Raw genomic sequence first — 27,980 nt, forward strand, 5'->3', positions numbered from 1 at the left:
AGGGAATGGCTGGGAAGAGAGGCACAGGACCAAATCCTCACCAGGCTGCTGCGATTTAGAGAAATTGATGTGCTACTGGAAGATCTTGGCATGTTTTACTTCTACATAACCACTGGAGTGTCTAGCATAACAATGACTTGTTACATGATAACTGGCTCCTTTCCGGGCTCCATTTATGGGTTTTCTACGCATTCCCTTTCTGTAAATGTGTTTTGGATACAAAGCATGTGAACAAAGTGTCATAGGCTGTTTGACTACCAGACAAAAATAATAAATCTCAATTTATTGGCTCCTGCTACCTGGAGCTCACCCGTTTTTGGGGAATGCCGCTAGGCAGTCCTGGTAATGCCGGTGGGCGGCCCCGTTGATGCCGAGTGCTGGGTTCAACCCACACGCAGGAAAACTTTCTGTGGTTAGGTAGGAAGTAGATGGGAAAGGGGGGTTCATCACAACAGCGCTCCTGCGACCCAGACTTTCTCCATGATTATCCAGAGCCTTTGGGCAAAACCCAAAGCGTTCCCTCATGGATACAGCCCCATAGTGCCAATATACGCTATGGAGGTACTGTGATGTGGTGTTGGGCTAAGCAATATATGGCCATATAGCGTGAAGGAATCCCCAATACTTATGCCTGATATAGGTTACCATTAGCAGTATGTATCTGCTGGGTGTGAGCTGATCCCTTCGGTTTTATTACTGGGACACCTGGCAGCACCTGCGCTGAACGTTACCTGTCCCTTCTCGGGGTGGGCAACCCGTTTAAGGGATATTTCCCAAAACACACTGTGTTACCAGACTGAACTGTGTCAGAATTTCTTACATTATTCATTGCTTAATAAAGAGGTGCTTTACTGCCCCTAAATTATGCTATAACTTGCACAATCTTTACATTACTCCCTATATACAAGCTTTACACAGAGACTAATTTCTACGTATTTACTACCGAAACGCACCTAGTAGGAAATTTACTGTACATCTGTCCCCCCTCTGTGTTATCACTTGTGACCAGTCAACGTGCCCTCGTGGGAGGGGGGAGAGACTTTGCCATCAAGAAAGATGGCCGCCGCGGCGGCTGCGTGGGTGACGTAACACTGTAGCGCCTGACCTCGGCTCCGTTGACCTTGTCGTTTGAGGCGGCTCTCATCCTAAAACATGGCGCTGTACAGGGTGAAGATGTGCCGGTCTGTTTTGGATGGAGGTGATCAGCGGCTCAGAAAATGTGTCTTAATGCTGTGAGTAGATAGAGGGCCTGTCTGTCATCGGGAAAGGGGTTAGGGCGGCAGAGCAGTACCGGACATAATGTTTGGGTGGATCCTATATGACAGTAATATTTTATAGGCATGTGGCTCATGATAACATAAGTTTAATAATAATTCTTAATCTGATTGCAGCCAGTGGGTATAATGTAAACATTCTAAGTATTGTCTGATGTGATATACCTACCATTCATATACATTCATTTGTACAGTCCTATACCAACCAGCTATGGCCAATTAACAGGCATAATCCTTTGTTTGGGCCTCCTGTTTTTAAGAGTCTGTATGGCATTTGTTTGTGATAATAAATAAACCACCAAATAATTTATTTCTTTTTTTCCTCTCCAAAAAAAGTTCTGGTTCAATAAAAAATCTTTATTTAATGATTAGTTTTTGTTAATCTATTAATGTCACACTCACAATGGTTATTCATTATTCTTCCTGACCCTCTAGAACATTTCGTCTCGTTGCAGTCCTATTGTTTGATTTGTCTTTGTCTTCCCGTAATGGTCATTGTGTGTTCGCAGGTATCAGCCTTGCCACCTATCTACCAATACCAAACCCAAGAGCGTGTTCTCGGTAATAACGTCCAAAGCTAAATACATAAACACCAAATATGAACAATTTTTGGAAAGAAAGTTTCCAAGGTTTTATTTGTTATACTCCACCTTTACAAAAGGTAAGCAGCTCCTAATCTAATTGCGTTATTGCTATCAACGTAACAAACAATACATATAATGTTACACGTTAATATGGCATCAGCGCTGTAGAAGCATGCAGTCCTCCAGAGCCAAGTCTTACTGAATCTTTAATGCGCAGAAGGCGTTGTTTTTGGTTTGCTTGGCCGTATGTGATCACGACCCAACTTAAGGCTAAGGGAAAATGATCTGATTTTAAAAAAAATATATTTAAACTTTCAAGCAGGGCCCTCTTTGCCTAATGCATTGGTTTATCTATCTAATAACCTTTTGAATATAGGTATTGTAAGAAGTTCTCCGCTACATAAATAAAAAAATAAATATATAGCTTTAATTTAGATGTCATCTTCCTGTCTTCCAAGACTGCCTATTATGAACTGAATGAAAATGAATGTTTTTATAGTACGTTGCTGTAACTCTTTTCTTTGTTCAATTGGCTCCATGGCTCGTACAGGTTTCAGGATGTTGTTGATGGATGCAAAAGAAGTAGGGATGATCAAACAAAAAATGAACTATCAAGGGCTACAGTTTCACCAACTGCCTTACAGGGAAATGGAGAAGTTGAGACAGGTGTGTTTTTTTTTTGTTTTCTTTAAACATATAAAGCCTTTACCTTTTATGTACCAAAATAGCCTCTCAATGCACCCTACTAACTATAGTCACTCTATAATTACATTATGGATCCTGCAGATCTGTCAATGACTGTATATACTTGATCTGCCATAGAGTGTGATTTGAGGCACTAAGCCATTTAGAAACCTTGTGGCAATTGTACATTTTATTTAAATATTTAGATCTAGATTGTCCTTCATTCACCTTTTTCCCCTTCCAGTTTCGACAAGATATTAGAAAAGCTGCACCTGTGGTGATTATTTCCATTCCACCCTTCGCCAACTACCTAGTTTTCCTCCTAATGTAAGTAAATCAACAGCTTCATCTTTCCATGTCGAGTTTAAAGAGATATCCATACATCCTATGAGCCATTCTTATAGAGCCAAGCATAGATTCAGAGGGTGCAGGACACATCAGGGCCAAGTTGCATGGGCACTCCATAGGGATACTTCATCCGTTGGTCTGGAAAGAGGTTTTTTTGGGAACTGTTCCTAAATATACCTGTAGCTTCAGTAGGTTGGCTCTTAATTATGAGTGGATGACTTTCATATTCTGAAATTGAATAACATTTGAACATTGAAAAGCATGATTTTTCATACAAAGCATCTTTTTGAATTATTTTTTTTATTTCAATAATTTAGAACAACATATACAAAAAGGAAGACATAAACATTGTCTTTTTATGCAGTAATTCACCTTTTTTGGTGCTAAAAAAGGGCTGTGCAGAAGAAATACCGCATTGGGGTCACACTGGGATAGCTAGAGGGCTGTCTTCACGTATACATCGAGCAGTAGGTTCATGGTTTGTAGGGTGGTTTTATTTAAAAACAAACAAAAAATCTAATATATTTGGTCTCAAAAATAATCTACCAGATAATTTGGGAGTAGAACATGAAACCGTGCTTGTAAGGCTTGAAGACAGGCTTAGAGAAGCCATACCTTTGAAGTACAGTAAGTAGCAAATGATAAAATATTGTAAACAGTGTGCCTTAATGTATTAATTTGTTTAAAAAAACTAGATCCAGGGAATTTTAAAAAACATAATTTCTTTTTTTCCCATTAAGGTATCTATTTCCCCGGCAGTTGTTAATTCGTCACTTTTGGACCCCTAAACAGCAGGAAGAGTTCCTTGACATTTATCACGGCATGAGACTGGAGGTCTATGATGATGTCTTAGACGGCTTGTTAAAAGCAGTTCCTCAAGTCACAGATCAGCATCTCCAAAGTCAGATGATCCAGCTGTGCACACAGGTACTCATTTTATCTTTGGTCTTCATTAATTTCAAGTCCTTTACTTTTTTCTTTGATACGGTCCTGCATACAGTGGTGTGAATTTGCACCTTTGCAGTTTCTTTTATTTTTGCATATTTGTCACACTTAAATGTTTCAGATCATCAAACTAATATTAGACAAAGATAACCCAAATAAACACAAAATGCAGCCAGGCATGATTACTGCCACCACTGTTGACTCTAAACATCAATGAAATAGACTCTGTCTTGCAAAAGGTCTTAAAAAGCAGCACATAAAGAAATTCCAGAACTGATAGAAAAAAAGGCTATTGACTTCTATCAGTCTAGGAAGGGTTACAACGCCATTTCTAAGACTCTGGGACTCCAGTGAAAGCCATTATCTACAAATGAAGAAAACTTGGATCAGTGGTGAATCTTCCCAGGAATGGCCAGCCTACCACAATTCCTGCTAGAGCACCCCGAGAACTCATCCTGGAGATCACAAAGGAACGCACGCTAACCGCAGGCCTCAGTTCACAATTCCAAAAATGGTGTCCATGGGAGAGTTACAAGGTGAAAACCACCGCTGAACCAAGGAGAATGCAAAGGCTGACATTTGCCAAAAAACATCTTGATGACCCCCTTTTTGGAAGACACTGATCTGTTACATCTGGCGTAAAGCTTACACAGCAATCCACAATAGCAACATCATAACAGTTCAACATGATAGTTGTAGTTTGATGGTCTGGGGCTGCTTTGCTGGGACCTGGGTGACTTGCCATAATTGATGGAACTCGTGATTTCTGCTCACTACCACAAAATGGAGAATGTCCGGCCATCAGTCTGTGACCCAATGCTCAGGTACAGTTGGGTTATGCAGCAGGACAATCGTCCAAACCAAACAAGCGAATCCACCTCTGAATGGCTCTAAAGAAGCAAAAAGAAGGGTTTGGAGTGGCCTAGTTAATGTCCTGAATGGGACCTGATTGAGATGCTGTGGCATGAAATTAAAAGGCAGTTCATGCTCAAACCTTACAATGTTGCTGAATTAAAACCGTTCTGCCAGGAAGAGTGGGCCAAAATTCACCCACAGCGATGTAAAGGACTCCTAGTCAGTTATGGCAAACATTTGATTGCAGTTGTTGCCACCAAGGCCGGCCCAAGACAAAATGCCGCCTGGGGCGAAGTTTAAAATGCGCCCCCCACCCCCCCATTATCTATCCTTCCTCTCCCTGCCGCCCCCCCCCCCATTATCTACCCTTCCTCTCTCGCCCCCGTACTTACCTCTCAGCAGTCCTGTGGTGAGTCTCCCTGCTCGGTGCCGGCTTGTAATGCTGAGCGCCAGAAATGACATCATCTTCCGGGACTAAACATTACAAGCCCGCACCGAGACCGAGCTAGAGGGCTCGCAGAGGAGAGAGAGATCAAACCACTCGGTGAGTGAGTTGCCCCACTCGGCTCCATTGTCGGGGCGGCCCTGGTTGCCACTAAAGGTGGCGCAAATGGTCGAAATTACTTTTTCATATGGGTGATTAACTCTTTACCTGCAATAATGAAATGATAATTTAAAGGCTGTGTTTTGTGTTTACTCATGTTGTCTTGTATTAAAATTAGATTTAAAACATTTAAACGAGGCAAATAAGCAAAATTAAGAGATCGGGAAGAGGGCAAATAACAAGAATAAAATAACGAGTTGGCATGATATCTCAATATTTGCTTTTTCATATCAGTTCCAGCTGTATGAGATAGCAATGTTTTGACTCTATGTAAACCTATTTACAGAACTTTTAAATGTACACCGGCTGATTGCTAATAGGCTATAGGACTGTCATTGAGGAGGAGCCAAGCACGATCGGTTGTGCTTTTAACGTCGGTATGGCAATGTGACTACCTTGTGTATTGTAGGTGAAGCACGGCTCCCATCCGCAGGTGAACGACATCCATGCCGTCCGAGCTGCGTTCTCAGGGCCACCACTGGGTATGAAGAGTCTCGGTCCTCAACAAATGGTACAAGGCTATTTTTTTTAATAATGTTCTTTTTCACCTTTTGGTTGGTAAATATGAAGTTGTTTTCTATGCAATATAAATAAAAAAAAAATTTAAATACTATAATACAGTTAACTAGTTACTGATTGCTAAAGTATTCGGAAATGATATTGGATACCGGTGCAGAATTTCATAAGGCCCTGGCTTGTGAGCTTACAATGCATTACGAGGTAGAGCACTCAGCTGTTGGAAGCTTGCATTATATTAGAAAGATTGGGAGAGAAGGTAAACGGAGAAGAAACTGGCTCAATTTCATAGTGATTGCAGAAGGAAATGGTTACTCTGCTCCTTTCACAATGTAGGTTGTGGAGTGTTAGCAGTTATAAAGATGCCATAAATTCTATGTAACTTGATAAACTTGATTCTGCTTGACTACCATATGAAGGATTCTTACATATACTCCATTTGAAATATGGCAATTATGAGTTTATTAATTAATTTTGAATAGGTCTAGTTAAAACTGTTCCAAACTGTAATCACAGTCACTACCAATCACAGATACCTCCCTGTTGGGGGTCACTTTTTCCCCCTACATTCATGTTTTTATCGCACTTTGATTTGCACTTCACTAGACTCCCTGTGATCATTATGAAATGAAGTAATGCTTCTACATGTCACCTCTCTGCTTTACAAGCTATGTGCAGTGGGCTCTCTAGGTATGTTTGTGAATCTGTAGCTGTAATTTACAGATTGTCTGTCTGTCTGTCACGCAGAAATCTCTTAGCCGTGTTATGTTCCTGACACCGCATTTGCCAGCATTTCTTCTTCAGCGTCGGCTTGGGAGCCATATCTGCGAGATACACAACCTGGACTGTGCTCTGCTCCAGCTAGGGGTCAACGAGCTCTCAGAGGCGGAATTGAAGAGGGTAAAAATCTATTAACCTTTCCAGTACACAGCCTGGATAACACAAAACAACCTGTGAGCGTAGATACTGTTTGCTGGTGTTATCACCGTAATACTTTTTATTTTTTATTTTTTTTGCATTTAAAGAGGTAATAGTGGTTGGGACGTAATACTCTTTATCTACTGTTACTTATTGATATCGTTTTGTGGGATGACAGCTATGAGCATGTGCGAGACTAAAGAGCAGATTTCCCATAGACCTCTTAAATATCACATTATCACCAACAGCTTCAGCTTTCATTAACAAGCATTTTACTTACTGTATGTGTTCTGTTTGTCAGGCGTGTTATATTAGAGGACTGAATGCCGGTCACCTTGGTATCGAGGACTGCAGGAAATGGTTAAGCTGTTGGCTTCAACTCTCCAGTAGGTTAAAAGGTAAGGATTGATGTGTATCTTGGGAAGATACGGTTAAACGCTATTGCAATAAAAAAATCCTTAAATGTTTATGTTGGAAGTTCCGTAATTTTAACACTCATTTTTTCTTTATAATTTTTGTCATTTGCTGTTCTTTTGTATGTAAAAAAATGTTTTTTTGAAAAAACTTTAATTAAAATATTTGAAAAAAGAAAAAAAAAAAAAGGTAAGGATTGTATCGGTATATAGTAAAATGAATTTAAAGCATACACAGAAAATGGTTTTATGAAGATTCAGCCAGCATTTTACTGTTTTTATTCCAGTAGAATTATTTGCGCCTTTATACTTTTCCAACTAAAATTGTAACTTTTATTAGAATTGTGCGATGTTGCGACCTAGAGATATAAGTTGTTATACTAGAATTTTTAGTTACCGTAATTTCCCTTTAAAACTGTATATTTATGTAAAAATTAATATAATTTAAGGTGCTCTAATAATACAACTCCTGTACCATTATTTTAATGGAGGTGTAGTGGGTTTGATGTCAAGTTATTGAATCTTGCTTTGAAGAGAAGGGAGAAGGCTTTGACTTGTGATGTGATTAGATTGTAAGCTTGCGAGCAGGGCCCTCTTTGCCTAATGTACCAGTTTGTACCTGAAGGAATACATGGGAAAAATGTCACCAAGTATTCACTTTATTTCAAAAGTCTTGGCAGAAAATGCAGATGTTGTAGAAACTAGAATTATTACCAAATTTTTATATATATGTTAGTTTACTGAACCTAGAAGCTGAAAAAATTCACATTGGGGGCATGTCTAAATAGAAGTGCTATTTATAACATTAAGCATGATTGTTCTTCTGCTTCCATTGAGTCAAATGTGGCTAAACTAATATTTCATTTAAATAACGAGGTTAGTGTGATCTAAAAATAATATACAAAATTGCAGCTTTAGTTTTTGTACTCTAGAGCAAAACTCCTAATACTTACATCACTTCATTTACCGCGCTGGTTCTGGAGCTTTTCATTTTCCAGAAGCAGAAATGAAACGGATTGCTTGCCCCGGAGCGCCCTCTTCTGCTCTGTCTGTAAAGTATAAAAGGGTAACGGGAGACAGGAGTTTTTGGCTGGACAGTAATACAAATTTCAGCCTCATAATGAAACTGGATCAGGATAAAAAATTACCCCATAAGGATCTTAAACAATATCTTCATATATAATGCGAAGACTTTACTCATTATAAATTCATGCTCCACACCTACAACTCTGCCCTCTCTCTCACCAAACAGCTCTACTTCTCCACTCTCATATCCTCTCTTTCTTCCAACCCACGACGCCTTTTTTCTACTTTCAACTCCCTTCTCTGTCCCTCCACACCCACACCCCAAACCTCTCTCACTGCCCAAGATCTTGCTGCCCACTTCAAAGAGAAGATCGAGACTATTAGAAAAGACCTCTCTTCCTTACAACTCCCTCCTACACCACTCAACACCACTCTCTCCACTCCTACTATACTAACTGCCTTTTCCCCTACAACCGAAGAAGAGATAGCCACTCTTCTTTCTTCCTCTCACCCAACAACCTGTCCCCTTGACCCCATCCCTTCACACCTTACAAAGTCTCTATATCCATCCCTTGGTCCATCACTTACCCACCTATTTAATCTTTCTCTATCATCTGGAACTGTACCATCTGCCTTCAAGCATGCGCTAATCACACCAATTCTAAAGAATCCTTCCTCAGATCCCGTCTGTTTGTCTAACTACCGCCCTATCTCTCTGCTTCCTTTTACCTCTAAGCTGCTTGAACGGATTGTGTACAACCGCCTCATTAACTTCCTCTCCTCTAATTCCCTCCTTGACCCTCTACAGTCTGGTTTCAAACCCCTTCACTCTACTGAAACAGCTCTAACAAAAGTCTCCAATGACTTGCTCTCTGCCAAAGCAAAAGGTCACTACTCTATTCTAATTCTACTGGATCTCTCTGCTGCTTTCGATACTGTTGATCACCACCTTCTTCTAGACTCACTTGCTTCTATAGGCATTCGAGATACAGCTCTCTCCTGGATCTCCTCATATCTGTCTAACCGTTCCTTCTCTGTCAACTTCTCTGGCAAGACATCATCGCCCCTTCCATTTTCGGTTGGTGTCCCCCAAGGTTCAGTCCTTGGCCCTCTGCTGTTCTCTCTTTATACTTCATCTCTTGGCAAACTAATCAACTCATTTGGCCTCCAGTATCACCTATATGCAGATGATACCCAAATCTACCTGTCTTCTCTTGATCTCTCTCCATCTCTCCTGTCCCGTATTACCAATTGCTTGTCTGTTATTTCTTCATGGATGTCACAACACTACCTGAAACTTAATCTTTCTAAAACTGAACTCATTATCTTCCCTCCCTCCATCTCCACTCCACTACCTGAATTCTCTATCACCATTAACAACACGACTATCTCTCCTACTAACCAGGCCCGATGCCTTGGGGTCATCCTTGACTCAAACCTCTCCTTCATCCCTCACATTCAGTCCCTCGCCAGATCCTGCCGCTTGCACCTAAAAAACATCTCTCGTATCCGCCCATTCCTCACCCAAGAATCCACAAAAACCCTGGTTCATTCCCTTATCATTTCCCGTCTTGACTACTGCAACACTCTTCTGGTTGGCACTCCACTGTCTCGACTCTCTCCTCTACAGTCTATCCTTAATGCGGCTGCTAGGCTCATCTTCCTTGCACGTCGCTCCTCTTCTGCTTCCCCCCCTCTGTGAAACCCTCCACTGGCTCCCAATTACCTTTAGAATTAAATTTAAGATCCTGGTACTGACATATAAGGCCATCCATAATACTGCTCCTCCGTACATTTCTGACCTCATTAGCAAATACTCTCCTACTCGATCCCTACGTTCCTCCCATGGGCTAAGGCTCTCCTCCTCACTCATCACCTCTTCCTTTTCCCGTCTACAAGATTTCACTCGAGCTGCCCCATATCTCTGGAATCTTCTCCCAAGGAACCTTCAGCATTCTCCCTCCCTCCCGACATTCAAGAAACATCTAAAAACCCACTTCTTCAGAGAAGCCGCACCATCTTAGCTGCTAGAACTTCCTTGTCATCGATACAACCCCCACAATACCTCTCACCCTTTCTCTATGCCTTATGTTTGTCACCCCATTTCCCTCTAGATTGTAAGCTTGCGAGCCGGGCTCTCTCCACCAAATGTATCGGTTTGTCTTAGTCTGTCAATTCTTGTCTTGTCATATCCCTTGAATTTATGTATTGTATTAAGCGCTGCGTAAACTGTTGGCGCTATATAAATAAAGGATAATAATAATAATAATGTGTTTCATCTTTTTGGACCGTCAGTACCAGATTTTACTGCCTTGCTTGTTTTCCCGGTCATATTCTTCATGCTGCACAAGTGTATTGACTCTTACAGCGCTGAATATATTTTACAGTATGAGACAAATAGTTAAATTGTGTGTTTTATTTTAATGTACAATGAAATCTTTGTGCATTTCTATAGTATATCAGTCCGTTTCTTCCTAAATAACCAGAGCTTTCTGTTTTTTCCAGTGTCTGAGGCATCCTTGTTGTTGCACAGTATGGTCCTCTTATCTACCAACTACAGCCACTCCTTAAAGCAATGATTGCACTAGGGCTCTTGGACAATATTCACCAATTAAGTTATGGTTTACAGGTTAATGTTCCAAAACTAACCCTTGCCAGTGGAAAGCTGGCTTTGAGGTTCTGGAGCAGTCACGGACAACAGGGAGATTTCTCTTCCTTTTCTGTGCTGGTTTAACGCACAAAAGCCATAGTATGAAAAAAAAATTGTAGGTCATGCCACTTGAAACAAAGAAGGGACCAAGCTATACACAAATCATTTAAACAGGGTTAGCCTGTTTAAGAAAGCAGACAAAAAGCACAGATCCTCCAGGTCAACCCATGCGAGTGGAGTTGCAGTAGGTGCAAGACTCAAGCCATCACCAACTGAGCAGAGGTCCTGATGCGGAGATGCAATGCACTCACAGATGGCCTACTTCTTGTCTCTGGTGAAGATGCTGATGATCCTAAATTGAACAGAACTGTACAATTGACACGTAATCCCAAATAAGTGTTTGGGACCCTTTCATTGGATATTGTGCAACCATAACACACCAATTTCCATTGATCAGTAATCTGCTACATATCGCTGTTAGAGTTTCAAGTGCAAGTTTTAATTACTATTTTTATTTCAAACATTTTGTGTAATGTTGTTTAACTTGCTGATATTTAGTATTGCATGGTTGTGTACTAAAATTCTGCTTCCATCACAGAATACATCCGTTTTTTAAAATGATTTTTTTCAGGCTCCTTGTTCAGGACCGATAATGACATTTTATGTTTTTTTTAAATTGTGTTCAAGTTTGAACCAAAAGGTGCTTTGAGATAAAATATGCTAAAAATGTACAGGAGCATCCTTTGTCAGATTTGAAAGCATCGCTACAAAGTAATGTTGGGATTTGACAAATGGATTTAAGAAAGAGCAAATTTTGTCTATTAAAATAACATAAAATGGTTTGGAATTACAGTGTAGATGGAAATCTAGATGGAAATTGCTGATTTTTAATGTAATATCTTCATAGCTGTACAGAGGCCCTTTATCACTCCCATCACTCCCGTGTTCCAATGGCACGTTGTTCGCTAATGCAAGCTTGAGTTTAAAAAGTTAATTATAACATAACTGCAAAATGATTTTCTAATGATCAGCTAGAAACGTCCTTGTTTTTCCAAGAACCGCTGTTTGAATGGTAGTGTATATTTATACCATATATACTGGCACGGCTTTTGCATACCAGCCATCATATGCGCTTCATCCTTTTTACATTTTTGTTTGCACCTTGGGCAAATGCATGGAGAGGTTCTGCAGAATCGGTTGAGTGCTGGCGAGGGTGTAATATGCAACCCCCCCCCCATCAGTGTTATAAACAGGGCCACGGAAGGTGCATGAATTAAGACCATCAGCTGCCACTAGGTGCGCTTGAGCACATGTGCTTGCCACCACTCCTCTTTGCATGTGGCAGGAGGTGCTGTGCCAGCCCATGGGTCGTGTCGCATTGTATTGAGTGACTGTCTCATACACTGTAGCGTTGGATTACCTATTAAAGCACAGGGGCTCCCAGACACAAACCAAGTGTGCCTAGTGAATAACCTAGCTCTGCTATCACTATGTAATGCAACGCACATTTCTTTGCACGTGCATTTATAGATACACATCCACATTTTCTCTCTCTCTCTCATACACACATGCATGCATACAATGTGGTTGCAGATACTTGATTAGATATAACGTGTTCTACCATCCAAATCTGAAATACATTTATTGTATAAAAATACTAATGGAACATGGTGCATGATCCAGCTGTGGAAGTTTGAAACATCTCTTCAAAAATATCTACATAGGTTACGCTTAAAAATGCCTTTCGGTTCATACTCTGTTAATTGATGTAAAGCTTTTTATTAGATTTTTTTTTTTTTTTTTGTTACCAGATTTCGATTTTTTTTTTTACCAGATGCACGTTCAATGGACAATAAACAGAGTAAAGCTAGATGTGTTATTTGGAAATGCAATGGACTACATTTAATATCTGATGACAAAAGTCTGTGAAGTTCTGAAGTTTCAGCATAATTTTGTTTATTTTTTCCATTTAAATATTTTTAAATACAGAATTATCACAATTCATAAATCCTATAAAGGGAAAAAAAAATGGCAGGGAAACAAAACAAGACAAGCTTTGGATTTACCCAAATGAAAATGTATGTACAGTTTTGGAAAATAACAGATGTGCAAGGACTGGGTAATTGATTTATGCAAGCATCAATAGAAAGAAAAGCAAGTGTAAGTGAAACGTTCTCCTGTGCAGATGTCAGAAAACTAGCACAGGGGCTAACACCTTGCAACCCACTAGCCATTAGACTACATCCATGACATCTGCTGTACCTGGTGGATAGAGAGATACAGTAGGCTGCTGGCTGGGTTTCAAAGGAGTTAAATCTAAGAGCAGGTTGCCAACCCCAGACACGTCTTTAACAAGGTCTTGCAGTGAACGGTGCAGAACTGGATATAGAAATAGGGTGTCCGAGAACAAATTCTGCACAAATATAAAGCCTGCTTTAAAAGGAACGAGCAGGGTTTTGAAATCTAAGGGCCTGATGTTGTGCACAAACACACACCTCCGTAGACTCTCCACAATTCTGGCAAAATCTGGTTTGGCATCACATTAAACATGGTTATTCTAAGCTTCCCATAAATAATGTACAAATAAATATAGCATACTCGATATCGTGTTCTAGAGCTACACAGAATAAAATCTATACAGTATGAAATTCTTGCACAAACCCTGGATTATTTTATTATTCTAGCGGTGCAAGTCAAGGATCGGGGTCAAAATGTATTGTAACAAAGCAAGCACTTATGAGTCTTGATACAGAAACATTTAAGGAAAAGCTTATTATTTCAAGTATAAATCAGGTGCACAAAGCAGTACATATTCACAATCAAGAACCTGGAACCAACAAACGGGGAACAATTGAGAACTGCGTTTATACATGTTCAGATGCCTTCAACACCAGAACTTTCTCCTTGTAGACATATTCATAGGAAGGGAACAGAGTTAAGACTGAAGATTGACGTTTCCTAAAAGTAACTGTGCTTACACAACCCGACATTACCCACGCTTTCTCGTGTAGTGAAATATCTCCCTAAGGAACAAAGCAATTCAGTAGAACATCAAGCTCTTCATCTGCTTGATGGACTGTCGCTAAACATAACCATCAAATGCATGGGAAGTTAATGAAATAAACATTAAATCCAGATTTTCAGAAACAGAGTTCTATTCAATTGTAAAGGGATGCTCCTGCCATCATATGCTCTTCAATGCATATTATAGGTTCCTGGACCCTTTAAAACTTCATGTGGTCCATTTTGCTTAAGCAGATAATCAGTGGCAAGAAATTTCAGATAATATAGGAAGAAAGAAGGTGGTGTACCATGGCAGCAAATGTGTAAGGTACGTGTGAGTACTTTAATACGAGTTATTCTATAGTAGAGGTGTCAGGGACATCAGAGCGTCCCTTTAAACAAATTATAAGCTTTCCCTTAAACATGAGTTTAGGTAATATGTGCACAACTACCAGGATATGCTTTCCTTCAAGTTCATCTGTCACGTCTGAGAAAACTACTCTTGACCCCAGCACTGAAAGCCATCCCTCAAGTTATTCGGATACACATTTTCCAGCTCTTGCTCACATATGATGCACCCTGTGAATACATAGCCACCACCTTTCACCCATTTGCCAGGACTCTCCAGTAAAGGAGACTATGTTGGCTCTAAACAGATTCCCCCATGTACAACATTGTAGCAAAATTCCTAGGTCCTACTCGCATTGGTTTAGTAGGTTGTGTAAATAACCCCAAAGATTTCAGGTGCCCAAAGCAGGACACCTTTATTGCAATACATCAAGAGATGGCCATCATGGTCTGTACTGAAAAAGCACAGACCTTGATCAGTGCGACAGTGAGGCAGCTCAGCGGGACGGTGCCCCATCACTCCTGACTTGTCCTGCTTAAATGAAGCACTTAGGAGGTATGCGCACGTACACCTCTACCACTAGCCACTGAATACATCCTCACTGTTCCTGTGCTGTTATTTAAGTACATTTTAGTGTAAATTAGGATCTGGGATAAACTAAAATCAACAGTTCCTCTTTGGGCTTACTAGTAAACGTACCGCGAAACGCACATATGAGAGGCATTTAAGGTCACCAGTAATATAAACAAGATCATTGTTGACGTTTCCCATTAATAAGAGATAGCTGGTTGTGTGAAAGCTTGGTAAGTGGTAAGCACAGAACACGCTTTCACACAACCATCTCTTATTAATGGATAACGTCAACTTATTTTTGCGCTGTGATGCATGGCTGAATTGCTGGGACACATGATCAAAAATACAAGGGTATAGAGGACAGAACTTCTCACATTTGCTGGGGTAAGTAACCTGGTAGATACTGGAAAAACACACAAAAAAGTTGTAGAAAAAGCAAGTTGGCTGAAAGTCTTGAGAACAAGGTAAGCCAGTACTGCTGCATGGCAAAACCAAGTAAGTTCATTTTACAACCGAGTAGAAGATCATGAATGGCTCCAGTGAAGTACCAACAATGGTAGCTTGGTCAGGGTTAGTGAATTGCATGTAGAGAGCCATGTAAATTTGCTAGGACCAAATGCAGTTTGTAGGCATGATTACACTACATCCAAGTTAGATCATTAAAAGTCATTAGGGATGGTTAGGAGAAGCACCATTTGAGTCTCCCATTGTTAGGAAGAGCACACAGAACAGCGGTTATTTGGCCATAAGTACCATAAGGCCTGCCACAAAAGCCATCTGGCAGATATATTGGAGGCGTAGGCTTTTTTCACAGCTTTAGCTATGGAGTATCAAGGGCCAACGTAGCCCTTCTCAGTGCACAGAATTTTAACTAACTTTATACTTTAACAAGTTGCCCAACCTGGTGGGGAATTCGTGAAGCAACTAATATTACACATTTATCATTTCACACACAAAGCCAAATATGCTTAGCCAATGACAGTATATTAGGCTATACATCTGATTTATAAACTTCAAAACAATGTCGGCACTGCTAATAACTGAATAAAAAAAACTCACTATTAAGGTACGATCATCTATTTCACACATTAAATTACAGCGGAGTGATGTGATGGAGCAATACTTTACAGCGGTCAGCTACAGCCGTCCCCAAAAACGTAATTTACTTTGTGTTATTGCTTTGTGGACACAGTAAAATGAAACTGTATGTTGCCAAACAAAATATCTGCAGAACCATGTTGCAATTAAATTATTTAACGTTCATGAAGCCTCTTCAGATGGTCCACAGACTGATCTAAACCAGTCAGCATATGGTACATAAGTTTACCATGAATTTGTCATGTTAAAGTGCAAGTTAGTTTGAATTGGTGACCTAAGCGGCTGGTTTTACCAGAGGCAGACGTGTAAATCCAAGGATACTAGTTCATCGTTCCTCTACAGCCTTCACATCTGATGGAGTAGTTTTGCCCCACAATGGCTAAAGAGGACCATTCACCGACACAGCTTTTAGCATAGCTACTTTATTAAACTACCTATAGCTTGTCAAACCGTCACCACATGTATGCTGCGATTTGTGGCAAAAACCAACATATCTAACCACTTTCCTGCCTTATAGCCCTCACCTTCTCAAGCCACCGAGACCAAGACCATCAGATCTGCCATCAAAACGGAGAAATAATTTAACAAAAATGAAGGTGACTTAATTATTAAATCAGAGGAGAGAAAGTTAAAATGTTTTTAGCCATAGTATACACGGGAAATGGTTTTCTAATACATATACCTTGCTTATTTGAATCAGTCAACATCATTAAATTGGTTATTTAGCATACAACTGTAAAATGTAGTATTCAACAGATCCATTTTAAATAATGCAGTTTATTCAGAACTGGAATAGACTCCGGCTTAAGGAGGAGTCCCTTAACTACATGAAGGCATTAAAAATGCATTTGTCCAACCTAAAGAATTAGAATTTTCTATACAATAAATGTGTATTATATATGTGCATACATATATTTAATACATACACATCCGATGTGAATCAACACATCTAAAACATGGATTACAGATTGATTTAATATATAAATGGTTTCCAAACTTCTAAACTTGCTTTGCTGTAAGTAGTGTGCAGTTTGAAATAAACCACATTGTATTAAAGAAACATTCACATACACATTACATTACTTGTTTGCCCATGAAAGAAACTATTTTGAAATGCATCTCTTCAATACACCAATGAACATCTTAACCAAGATATATTCATAATTCATCTGGTTCAATGTGAAAAACAGGAAAAGGTGCACGTTTATATATATATATATATATATATATATATATATATATATATATACACACACACACACACACACACTAATCAAGTGGTGTCTGGGCATTGATAGTATTCTGTGCATTGAAAGTATTCTGAAAATGGATGTTTTGAATGAAGCAGAGCACATCTGAATACACAATTGTTCCCCTACATTGTCCAGGTTACAAGATTAGCAGCTTAAAATGGAGGGATAGCGCATTCTGCATGTTAGTCCCAGTGTGTCAGCCTTGTTTGTGAAGTTAAAGTGCCGTGCATGGTTAAAGGCAGCTCAGAGCTCCAAAAAAAAAGTTGACATTCTGGGCCAAGCCAACTCATTAGCACCATATTACCTGGCCCTGCCTGTGTAGTCTTCGCTAGCAAAAAGATTATGTCCACATTACTCACATAGAAAAAGTCCACAATTAGAAATTCATATACGGGGTCCCCCCTCCCACATGCCTTCTTACGCCAAGAAGATTCTTTGGGTGGAACTTCTGCAGTGCCACTGCTCTGTTTATTTAGGAAAATCAAGGTCTAGATACTAAACCTACTTGACAGTAATTGAAGGTTTAAAATATGAAAATACTGCGAAAAACTAATTAACAAAAATGTCATCCAGCAACATGGCCATTAGAAGAGGCAGATTACAGATGAAGCTCATGGACTAGAAGAATGGTAAAGCCATCCTGCCCAAAGCTCTACTAAAATGAAAACAAAATGTTATGGGTAGGGGAAGCAACTCACAAGTAGAAGAGCGGGGACGTGTAAAAAAAAAAATGCATGTGATAAGTTGTAAGTAGAGAGGGAAAGAGTGGCGTGTGCAAAGTAGCTGCCAGAAAGTTTCACACAGTCAGGGAACTATCCACAGAAGAAAAATGCTGGTCTGACCAGGGGGTCTGGCTGGCATTCTCCTCCAGCTTAGCCTCTTCATCCACTATTGCTTCGGGAACCCTGTCTGTTTGTGCCATAGTTGCAGAAATATCCTCTGCTAAGTCAGAGGATGACCCAGCAGGCTCTGGCACCAGGCCCGCTGCATCAGAACAGGTGGTTATCGTGCGATTCTGAACCTTTACCAAAACACTTGGCTCTGTGGCTTCAGAGTGGCCAGATTGTGTCATTTCTGACCCAGTGTCCAAGCCTGTATGGTTGTGGTTGTGGTCATAAAGGGATACTACATTGCCCTCTGTGTACTCTGGGGGTGAGGCTGGTCTCCCAGAGTCCTCATCAGTAAAGCAAAGGACAGAGGAGCCAGCAGGAAGGAGGACAGGAGAGATAGAGGGATGGCAGGTGGATGACGGCAGCGTCATAGGCGTTTCCAGAAGACAAACTTCAAGACTCTCCACACTGGAATCCAGACTGAGACTAGACCCACTAGAGGCTTCGTCACCTTCATCCAGCAACCTCTGGCGTTCCTCAGCACTCTGTAGGTGACGAACAGCAGCCTCATTTTCCAGGTGATAGTTCTCAGCAATAAATTCCTGGAAGTCCTGTGTTTCCGGATGCGGGGTAGTTACGACAGAGTCTTGAGGAAGCTCCTCTTCAACAAGCTGTGGTCGTGGTTGCTGCCTTTTGTTCTCCAGCTCAAGTTTCATGATTGTGTGGAGGTAGTGAGTCCGTACACGGATAGGGTTAAATTCTATACGCCCGGCGATATTACTGCATCCATCCCGAGAACAGCCACACGGAAAGGACATGCGATCCACCTACGAAACAAAGGAAAAGTAACAAAAAACAATGAGATTCAAATCTAAAATTCTACCCCTTAAACTATGTAAATAAGTTTGCTGTACACCACCAGTGAATCACTCACTGTAAACAGATTTGCAAGAGCTTGAAACCAATACCAAGCAATGATCGTAGGGGTAACACCTTGGGAAGCAGAGCTCACAACTAAAAAATGTGAAAAGTACAGAAGGCATTGTTACAAAGTATTAGAATAGAAGCGGTGTGGGGGTGGTACATAAGCTGGTCCTGTACATGCTTAAATGCCTTCATGGAATAAGGATGCGTCTAGATAGGCGAGCCCTCCATTGGGCTCCATAGCCTTGGGATTTTGGGAACCAACTACCAACTCATTTAACCCAACTGCCTCTAATGTAGAAATCTAGGTAGCATAACAAACCGTAAACTGTGAAACAGAGCTGCGCTGATCAATTTGTTCACTACACGGATCTTCTACACTACACCCCTCACCTTTCCCTGTTCCTTATGTTTATTCTCACCCCATTCCCTCAAGGTTGTAAGCTTGCGAGCAGGGCCCTCTGCACCTAATGTATTGGTTTGTCTGTCAATTCTACTCTTATCATATGCCTTAAATATATGTATTGTAAGAAGCGCTAGGTGCTATATAAATAAAAAATATTAATAGATGTATGATACGCAAATTTGTCAAGACAGAGGCCGAGATTACCATATAGAAAAACGGCGTAGGAGAATGGGTTTGTAAAAATAAAAAATAAAAAAAAAAATATATATATTTTTTACAGGAATCCCTTTCAAAAACAAAACATTTGACAAACCTGGCATTTGATTCCAGCCTGACTACAGGGACAAGCTTCTGGATCACAATACAGTCTGCAGTCACACCCACATTCTTCCCTCGAGAGGCGGATGGCTCGAAGCTCCTGCTTTTCTTCAGCGTCAATCCGATGAACACCAGCTGCTCGGAGTAGGGCTCGCCGCCTTTTAGTCGGTAGAGGCTGAAGGAAGAAGTAATCATCCACTTCTACATTGTCCACGTCTATGTCCTCATCAGACACGTCCTCCAGGGTGAGGCCATCAGCCTCCTCAGACTCCACAGTACCATTCTTGGTCAACTAACCGGGAAAGAAACCATAAATCAACAAATTACGACTAACTCATATCAATTATGAATACATTTCATGTCTATCAAAACCATTTCTCATAACAGTTGATTTTGGTAGTTCACTTGTAGCTGATCATTTTCATTGCTAGATTTATTGTGGGATCTCATTTCTGGGCAACAGCTTTAGCACTTTTTGAAGACAATGAACATTTTTAAAGGTGCAGGCATGAAGGAATATTATAAAACGGAGTATTATCTAGTCAAAATTCTTTTGACTAACCTACTGGTTGGTAAATCCCCTCACAGCTCAATGGGGGGGGGGGGGGCACATAAACCCGAATCTAAAATAAGACCAATAACCGACTGAGGTCTGAGTCTTCACATCATGAAAATAGGAAGACTTGAACAGCTGAATTTGTTGCCAAAATTATGCACATTTCTATGTTTCTGTGTACGTTTAACACTATAAACAGATTACGTCCATAAAACTCACACAGGGAAAGGTCCATTTGAAGGCTCCACAATTTACCTCAGATACAAACTTACACAGGCGTAGAGAAGTCTCCACAGGCCTACAAGATGATTTCTTGGGTGGTAACATCTACTTCTGCAGTAGCACTGCTCTGTTACAATTAAGTTTTGAAAACCAATCTCTAGATAACATTGATACTAAACCTACTTTACTATGACTGAAGGTTTGATATGTGAAGATATTGCAACAAGAAGGTCAATCATCCCTGTGTTAGAAGAGACTGAGGTCATTACATATGAAGTATAAGGTCTAGAAAATGGTAAAGGCACCTTATTCGTCCAAAGAGAAAACAGAAAATGTATTCAAAGGTACTCAAATTTTTTTCATATTCAGTGTTTGTTTAGGGGGTTCCCTGGGACACTAAAATTACTGGAGTTTGAAGGAGAGTTGTGGTTTGAACTCCATTTTACATTATCACTATACTAACTTCTGTGAGCTTCATTTGCTGGAAGTGCTCAGCTGGCCATAAATAATGCATGGTTCAGGGAGTTCTCCTTAATTGCTGAATTGTGAGTTATACAGGGCTTGCTCAGCCATTCCTTTCTGCAGAAACTTGCCAGTGTTGGTCCACCATAATGAATAGTGAAAAGTTAAAATCCCAACTCTCCTGCATAGACCCCATTAACTATACATTGACATATTTCTGTTCTTCTAGAAGCCACTGTTTCTTTAAGGGACCTGTATAACCATACGAATAAAGATGATCTTCCTTTTCATGAGGAAGGACAGAAATGCAGTACAACAGCCATTCCACAGGGAGGTTTCATCATGCACACCCCAGGGAATCAATGCAGTAAAAGTGAAGGTGCATGATGAAAGATCACATCCAATGCTTCAAGTCCGTAGCCATCCCTTTCACCATTATGAATAGCAAGTCTGCTATTGTGACGTGCAGTATGAATGGGATAACCATGTTTTTGGACTGTGTTGCAGGGAAGCTTTACAACTGTCAGGACTTGCAAAAGTCCATCATACAAAGCATGTTTTAGATCAACCAGACCTACACGCTACAGAATGCATTCCAGATAGCTACATTTACCAATGTTGAGCATGAGGATATCTAAACTACTAAAACTAATTTGTTGATTTTACTATATGGATATATTCTATGAAGGTATCCATCTGTCCATTAGAAGTCATGACATTCTACATTAAAGGCTAGATTTTGGTACCTTCATCTTGCGTGTGTGCAGCTTTTCTTCCTTCAAGTGCTCGCGCAGGATTTCGCGATGGGTCACTTCCTGTTCCTGGGCAAACTCACAGAGAGTATACTTGCGCACAGAGTTGTGATGTTGTGCCATTCCAAGGGAGCTACCGCCTTGGCTGGGGACGCTGGTGAAGCCTTGCCGACGGGAGAAGTAGTAGACGGTCACTTGGTCAAAGCGCACATTCTTCTGTCGTAACAGTTTCTGCCGTTTTAGTATAGATGTCGCTGTAAGGAGGTGGAATTATAAAAGTATAACTAAATAAAAGTAACACTGTTTACAGAAAACTTAAAAGGACAGATGAAGTGCTCTGGACCCCTTTCTGGTATAAATACCGCCTTGTTTGGGTGACCCATCACACTTTATTTAAAATAGGAACAGGTTACTCAATACATGTGTAGAACCCCACCACAGTAGAGCTCTCATCAGGACAGATTTGGTGAATATAAACAATATTTAATTTCCTACTAAAAACAAGCCATATCTCTGTAGTATTCTTAGCTGCCACTCCTGTGTCTAACTCAATGCATCAGCAACACTTTTTTTGTAAAAGGTATTCCTAGCACCCACTAGCCACCTTCTGACATCAAAGAATGCCATCATGTTCTGCAAAAAAAAAATGGCACACACTTTCCTAAAGATATTTGCTTTAATTGTGCCATGTATTAACAATATTGTTCTAGAACTGCAGAAGAAGCATCCAGAACTGGATGAAATGTTCTAGGTAAGGTCTTCAGATTTTTAAGTTTGGAAAGCAAGGCATATGCATTTAGTTCTGTGTTTTCAGAGACAAAAACATGTGAACTGATTGACAGCTTTACCCATTTACTTCAAACTCCCCACACTTTTCACTTGTGCCTCCCTTCCAAAAATGATTGTATTTTGTTTTAATGCCTATTGGCATCTGGAATGTAAATCCAGCAATTCGTGCCTTACATGGGATCTATGATGTAACACAGACATCACTCCAGATACACCTTCCCCCAGCAACTCAATCCTGTACCGTGGAACTAGCCTCTCCATAACGGGTCCATTCTCCATGCATTCAGGGGTTACTTACGTATAAATCCAGTGGAGGTGGGAGCATTGACACTGTCACAGCTCTCTGCGCTGTCACTGTTGGAGATCTCATCATCAGAGTCTTTTGGTGTAGAAATTGGGGATCCTGCATCTACCTCTTCAAATTTTCTTTTCAAACTTCTGCTTGTGATTGCATCCATTTGTTTCACACAGGTCTGCAAATCATAAGAAAATGTTACAAGTCTCAAAACCAAACCAAACCGTCTTAATTCTGGGTGCAGACAGCCTATTCAGAAGGACAGGAAGAAAATGGGATAAAGATGCATTGTATTTTTTAGCTAGATGACGGCGGCTCCTTGGTGATCCATTAGTGCAGGCCTGACGAACGCCATGACGCCCACGGTTTGGTCGAGGTTGCCATCGGGAGTCCAGCTGATCAGGCATGAATGCCATCATGATCAGGCTGCCATCATGAATCCGGTGTAGGAGGTGCCATGCAGGGCCGGCTTTTGGGGTGTGCGACCGCACAGGGCGCCACACTCCAGGGGGCGCCGCCGCCAGCAGCGTACCTAGCGGCGGGGGGGGGGGCGAGCGGCACCCCTCCAGAGACGGACAGTAATGTCCGCCGCTGGAGGAGCAGGCTCGCAAGGGAGCGGTATCAGAGGTCTTTAACAGACCTCCGGCTCCCTTGAGTGATTTTAAGACGGTTCAAGGATCTCCCTTGAACCCAGCTTAACATCACTCAAGGGAGCCGGAGGTCTGTTAAAGACCTCCGATACCGCTCCCTTGTGATCCGCGCGGCAACAGCTGCTGTGCGCCGGGGTTTGTTGTCAGATCCCGGCGCACAACACTGAAGCCGCGCCCACCGCTGTCCGTGCCCTCTGACCCGGAAGAAGACAGAAGAACTGAAGAAGAAGAACGAAGAGGAGGAAAAGGAGCTGTAAGGAGAAAAGAGGAAAGGTAGGAAAGCATTCAGTGAGAGTGGATTGGTATGTGTGTGGATTGGTATATATGTGTGGATTGGTATATATGTGTGGATTGGTGTATACGTGTGGATTAGTGTATACGTGTGGATTAGTGTATACGTGTGGATTAGTGTATACGTGTGGATTAGTGTATACGTGTGGATTAGTGTATACGTGTGGATTAGTGTATACGTGTGGATTAGTGTATACGTGTGGATTGGTATGCGTGTGGATTGGTATGTGTGTGGATTGGTATGTGTGTGGATTGGTAAGTGTGTGAGAGTGATGGGTGTTATGCTGTACCATTTCCAATGTCTTTTTCATGATCTAATTATGCTCTAAAAGTATATCATAACTCCCATCATTCTATACTGTTCCATACAGTGGCAGAGCTGGGAGGCAGAGGCCTTGCACCCCCACCGCAGGACTCCTGAAAGGTAAGTGAACTTCAAAGAGGGAAAGGGTAGATAGTTAGGAGGGCGTATATAGGGAGAAGGGAGTGAGAGAGGGGAAAGGGGGTAGACAGGGAGAAGGGAGTGAGAAGGGGTAGATACGGCAGAAGAGAGTGAGAAGGGGTAGATAGGGCAATCATACTCCTATCATGCCAAGTCTGAGAGTAAATCCTGGAATCTGGGTATGCCTGGGCATGATAGGAATGTGATTGCTGTTAATCATATATATATATATATATATAATATATATAGACTTGAAAACCGAAGTTGTTTGTGTGGTTATTTGGAAAGTCCCTGGAGTGCCGGTAACTATTTTTGGACATATATATATATATATATATATATATATATATATATATATATTATTTAATTGTTTTCTCCTATTTTGGTGTGTTACTTACTTTAAATAAAAGTGTTAGATTTTTTATGGTGTTGGGGGGGTCATATTCAGTTTTGGCCAGGTAAATGCTGCACTTTCGGTTTCAGTCCAGAATTCGTTTCGGTGCATCCCTACTACTAAGCCAGACAATTAAGTGGTAGGCCTAGACCACATCAATGTTTGGCGTAGTATATAGTGATTGGGGTTTTGTTACAAGTTTTTATTCCTTTCTTTTTTTGGGATGGGGGGGCGCCAGAGGAGTAGTCCGCACAGGGCGCCAGAACACCTAAGGCCGGCTCTGGTGCTATGAGACGCCCAGCGGGGTGAAATAATCCATGCTATTTGACCCTGCTGGGTGCCTCAGGTCACTCGCTTCACAGTACACCCACAGGAATGCATAGTTTGCTGGAGTCGCAATGGCAGATGATAGGCAGTTGCGTCTATTTGTGTGCGTGTATATACACTATAGTGTCAGAGTCAGTGTGTATGTTTGTATATACGTAGGAGTTATAGTTATAGTGCTGGAGTTAGTGTGTGTACGTGTAATCTGTGTACATGTATAGTCTGTGAGTGTTACCCAGTGTGTGTGCATGTGTATAAGAGTGTGGTGCTAGTGTGTATGGTGTTTATGTTACAGTATGGCATTAGCATGAGTGCGTATGCAAGCATATAGTGTTAGAGTATGTGTAGAATGTTAGCGTGTGTGTGTGTTACTGCAGCGTGTTACAGTATGTAAAACGTATGTTAGTATACGGCAAGCTTGACAAACCCGGGTGCCAGGCTGGGTAATATATGAAAATAAAAACATGAATGGGGAAGAAAAGGAAAAGCTATCAACCCCCGCTGTAGCGCCAAGACTTAGGCTGTTTGTGGCACAGATTCCATACACTGCCCCCTAGAGCCTGCCCTTTGCAGTGCACCAAAAAGAAACAGTATGCTGGAAATGTACCCCACACCTGCTCCCATGTACGTAGTAGCCACATCCATCAAGAGAACTGTATTCTGGAGGCCAGACATCATGGAATATATACACCCCGATGCATGGCAGGGATCAGTATACATGATCGGCAATATAAGATGCTACCATGTAGATGTGCATTAAAACACAACAGATAGCAGCTGGATTCCTGGATTTAAAGTGTTCTTACTTTAAGGAGAGTAACCAATAAACAGCAGCAGTCCACATGTCAATATTTCACATATATTTCATACATTTCATGGTAAACATTTACTAGTACAGTTTGTCCCGCCATTCTCTAAATCTTGTTGTGTTTTTGTACAATACACCAAAGATGGCATCACACAAAGCTTGCACATTATAAAATGGCACCAGATTGGCAGTTAAGTGAAAGTTGCCTGAGCGTGATAGGAGTCACCAAGCGAAGCTGCATTATTGCAAGAGGAAAATCAGGCTTCGCCCTCTACCATAATCACAAAAGGAGAAACGTTCCCCGCTCGCCTGTCGGATAGTGAGCTACAGGGGCAGGGAGGATCCATGCCGCCACTCTGTTCTAGCTACAGTTTTACAAACGGAGGACGGTCGTCATAGCAACTGAAACATATGATTTGCAAGGGGGAAAGGGTGGGGGAGATTCGCGTCACCCATCAGCAGAAATCAGAAGCAGCATCCAAGCTAAACATCACATAGCGGGGAGGAAATGGGACAAGGGGAATCCTACCACATTTTACATTTATAAAATAAGCATATTATATATTATTTATACGCAGCTATTCTTACAATACACACATTCAAGGGGTAAAAAAGCGTATAAGTTTCAAGTACTTAGTTTATCCCTTTCAGATGTCTAATATTATATTAAACGCGCCCTGTAAGTGGTATTTTATCTGAAACATAAATTTGATCATGGACATACAGTAGTACACTGCAGTCTCCCCGCATGCAAAAAACATCAATCTACACTTTTCCTCAACGGATTTGGTCCCAAGTGATCTTTCTTGTCCAACCGCAATATCTGCACTCCTTCCACCCAACAGGTTACAAACAGTCTCTATGCTTTCATAAAATATTTATATAAAATGGTTGTAGGCCAAAGACTTGGACAGTTATTTGAACGGGAAGCTTGCTTTATGAAAAGATGTTCTTCATGCTAGAAGGCCTGCGTCTCATACGCCACCTACAAGCTTCCTGCACACGACCTTTCCATGAACAATAATATTTTGTTGAGTTAGAGGAACGTGCTATGCCTCCGTATCAGAATGCGTTCTACAGAATTGCAAACAATGGTTGACAGCTAGTGTTCAGATACCCAAGGGCAATGAAAGGAGAGGAGCTGGAACCAGCGTCACACAAAGGGTTAATATAACTAGTCCACATATAGTACCAAAGCTGGGGAGAATATCAATTGTGACACAGTCCTGTCCAATAAACTTTCTGCTGGACTGTATTTAATACAATGTTCTTTAATGCCTTAAACGCAAGTAAAATTAAATAATGCTATTGGTAAATTGTCCTAATTAAATTAGAGGTGGGGGAGATGATATTTTAAATTTGCAACATAGTAAAATGTTTTTATAGTCAAAGCTGTTTTTTGGGTTTTTTTTATGGCCGGTAGTGGCTTATAGTACTTTCTATACATTTGTTTTCCCACTCTGCATAAAGGGAACTGGGGGGAGCAAAAGTTCCTTTTTTCGGGAAATGAAAATATAGTTTATGCTAAAATTGATAAAATTATGATTTGTTTTGGGATCAATAAACTGGCTACTAAATTGCTTTTTACCACCCAATTGTTGCCAGCTCCACATTAACGCTACAAGCCTTCTTGGTTTTTTTTTTGTTTTTTTCCCGTGAGCACTTTCTGAGGCTCTGCTGAAAGTAAACAGGAAGTAATTGTTATTGAGTTTGTATTCCCCCCAATATAATGCAATAAGCAGATTTAAAAAAAAAAAAAGGAAATAAATTCAATGTATAACATTCATATAATCATATATAGAGGGGGATCTTGCATTCTTGTGTTTTCATTTTAGGGAGAGGCACTCTCTGGATCACAGCCAAGTTCGTGTTGCACTGAAGTAGGGGAAAGGTTATATTATACATTTATTCTGCCAGCTTCCTGATCACTTTTACTTCTGTTAAAGGGACAGTCTAGCCATCACATGAACATTAGTGTTTATGATAGGGATGCAGCTTTTATCTCCTATTAATCTCTATATTTATCAATCTGTCCACAATAACCAATTCTGTATTACAGTTGCTGGATTTGAGAACCTTGTGCATCCTTTAGCAGTACACATTGTACTCCCTGGTCAACTATAGAACTGCTCCGCTGTTTGCCAAAGCCAACCGCCAAATCCCACTGCTTGGGTTCAAGTTACTCTTAGGGAAGAAAACAATATGTAACCCCACTCATTAGGCACTAAACTGGAAATCCCATTTAAAATAAAATGTACTTTATAAACTAAGTTACATATGTTTTGGAATTAAAAGTTCATACATATGAATTTTCCATTTGTCTTATTTTCTGCATTGTTGCATGTCGATTTTGGTCAGATCGATTATATAGAATTTGTTGGAACAAAAGGTTTCGTACCATGACATTAAGGAACCCCCTCCAAA

The 27,980-nt window shown here is 40.8% G+C and overlaps 2 protein-coding genes across 2 annotated transcripts; one reads left to right on the forward strand and one right to left on the reverse strand.

Moving 5' to 3' along the window:
- The first annotated feature begins 1,152 nt into the window (after positions 1 to 1,152).
- On the forward strand, positions 1,153 to 10,746 carry LOC149285242 (LETM1 domain-containing protein 1-like). Its single transcript, XM_089495638.1, has 9 exons — positions 1,153 to 1,232; positions 1,784 to 1,935; positions 2,409 to 2,524; positions 2,787 to 2,869; positions 3,631 to 3,817; positions 5,704 to 5,805; positions 6,558 to 6,710; positions 7,030 to 7,126; positions 10,673 to 10,746. The coding sequence occupies exons 1-9, from the start codon at positions 1,153 to 1,155 to the stop codon at positions 10,744 to 10,746; spliced, it is 1,044 nt and encodes a 347-aa protein (XP_089351764.1).
- A 7,143-nt stretch (positions 10,747 to 17,889) lies between these two features.
- On the reverse strand, positions 17,890 to 22,810 carry LOC149285243 (cysteine/serine-rich nuclear protein 2-like). The gene is made up of 4 exons (XM_089495655.1): positions 22,651 to 22,810; positions 21,558 to 21,817; positions 19,567 to 19,863; positions 17,890 to 18,750 (listed from the first exon to the last, which is right to left on the reverse strand). The coding sequence occupies exons 1-4, from the start codon at positions 22,808 to 22,810 to the stop codon at positions 17,890 to 17,892; spliced, it is 1,578 nt and encodes a 525-aa protein (XP_089351781.1).
- Positions 22,811 to 27,980: the final 5,170 nt, after the last annotated feature.

The sequence above is a fragment of the Sceloporus occidentalis genome, unplaced genomic scaffold (genome assembly GCF_023333645.1).
Source record: "Sceloporus occidentalis isolate IW3139 unplaced genomic scaffold, rSceOcc1.0.p SCAF_82, whole genome shotgun sequence".
In the NCBI taxonomy this organism is placed as follows: domain Eukaryota; kingdom Metazoa; phylum Chordata; class Lepidosauria; order Squamata; family Phrynosomatidae; genus Sceloporus; species Sceloporus occidentalis.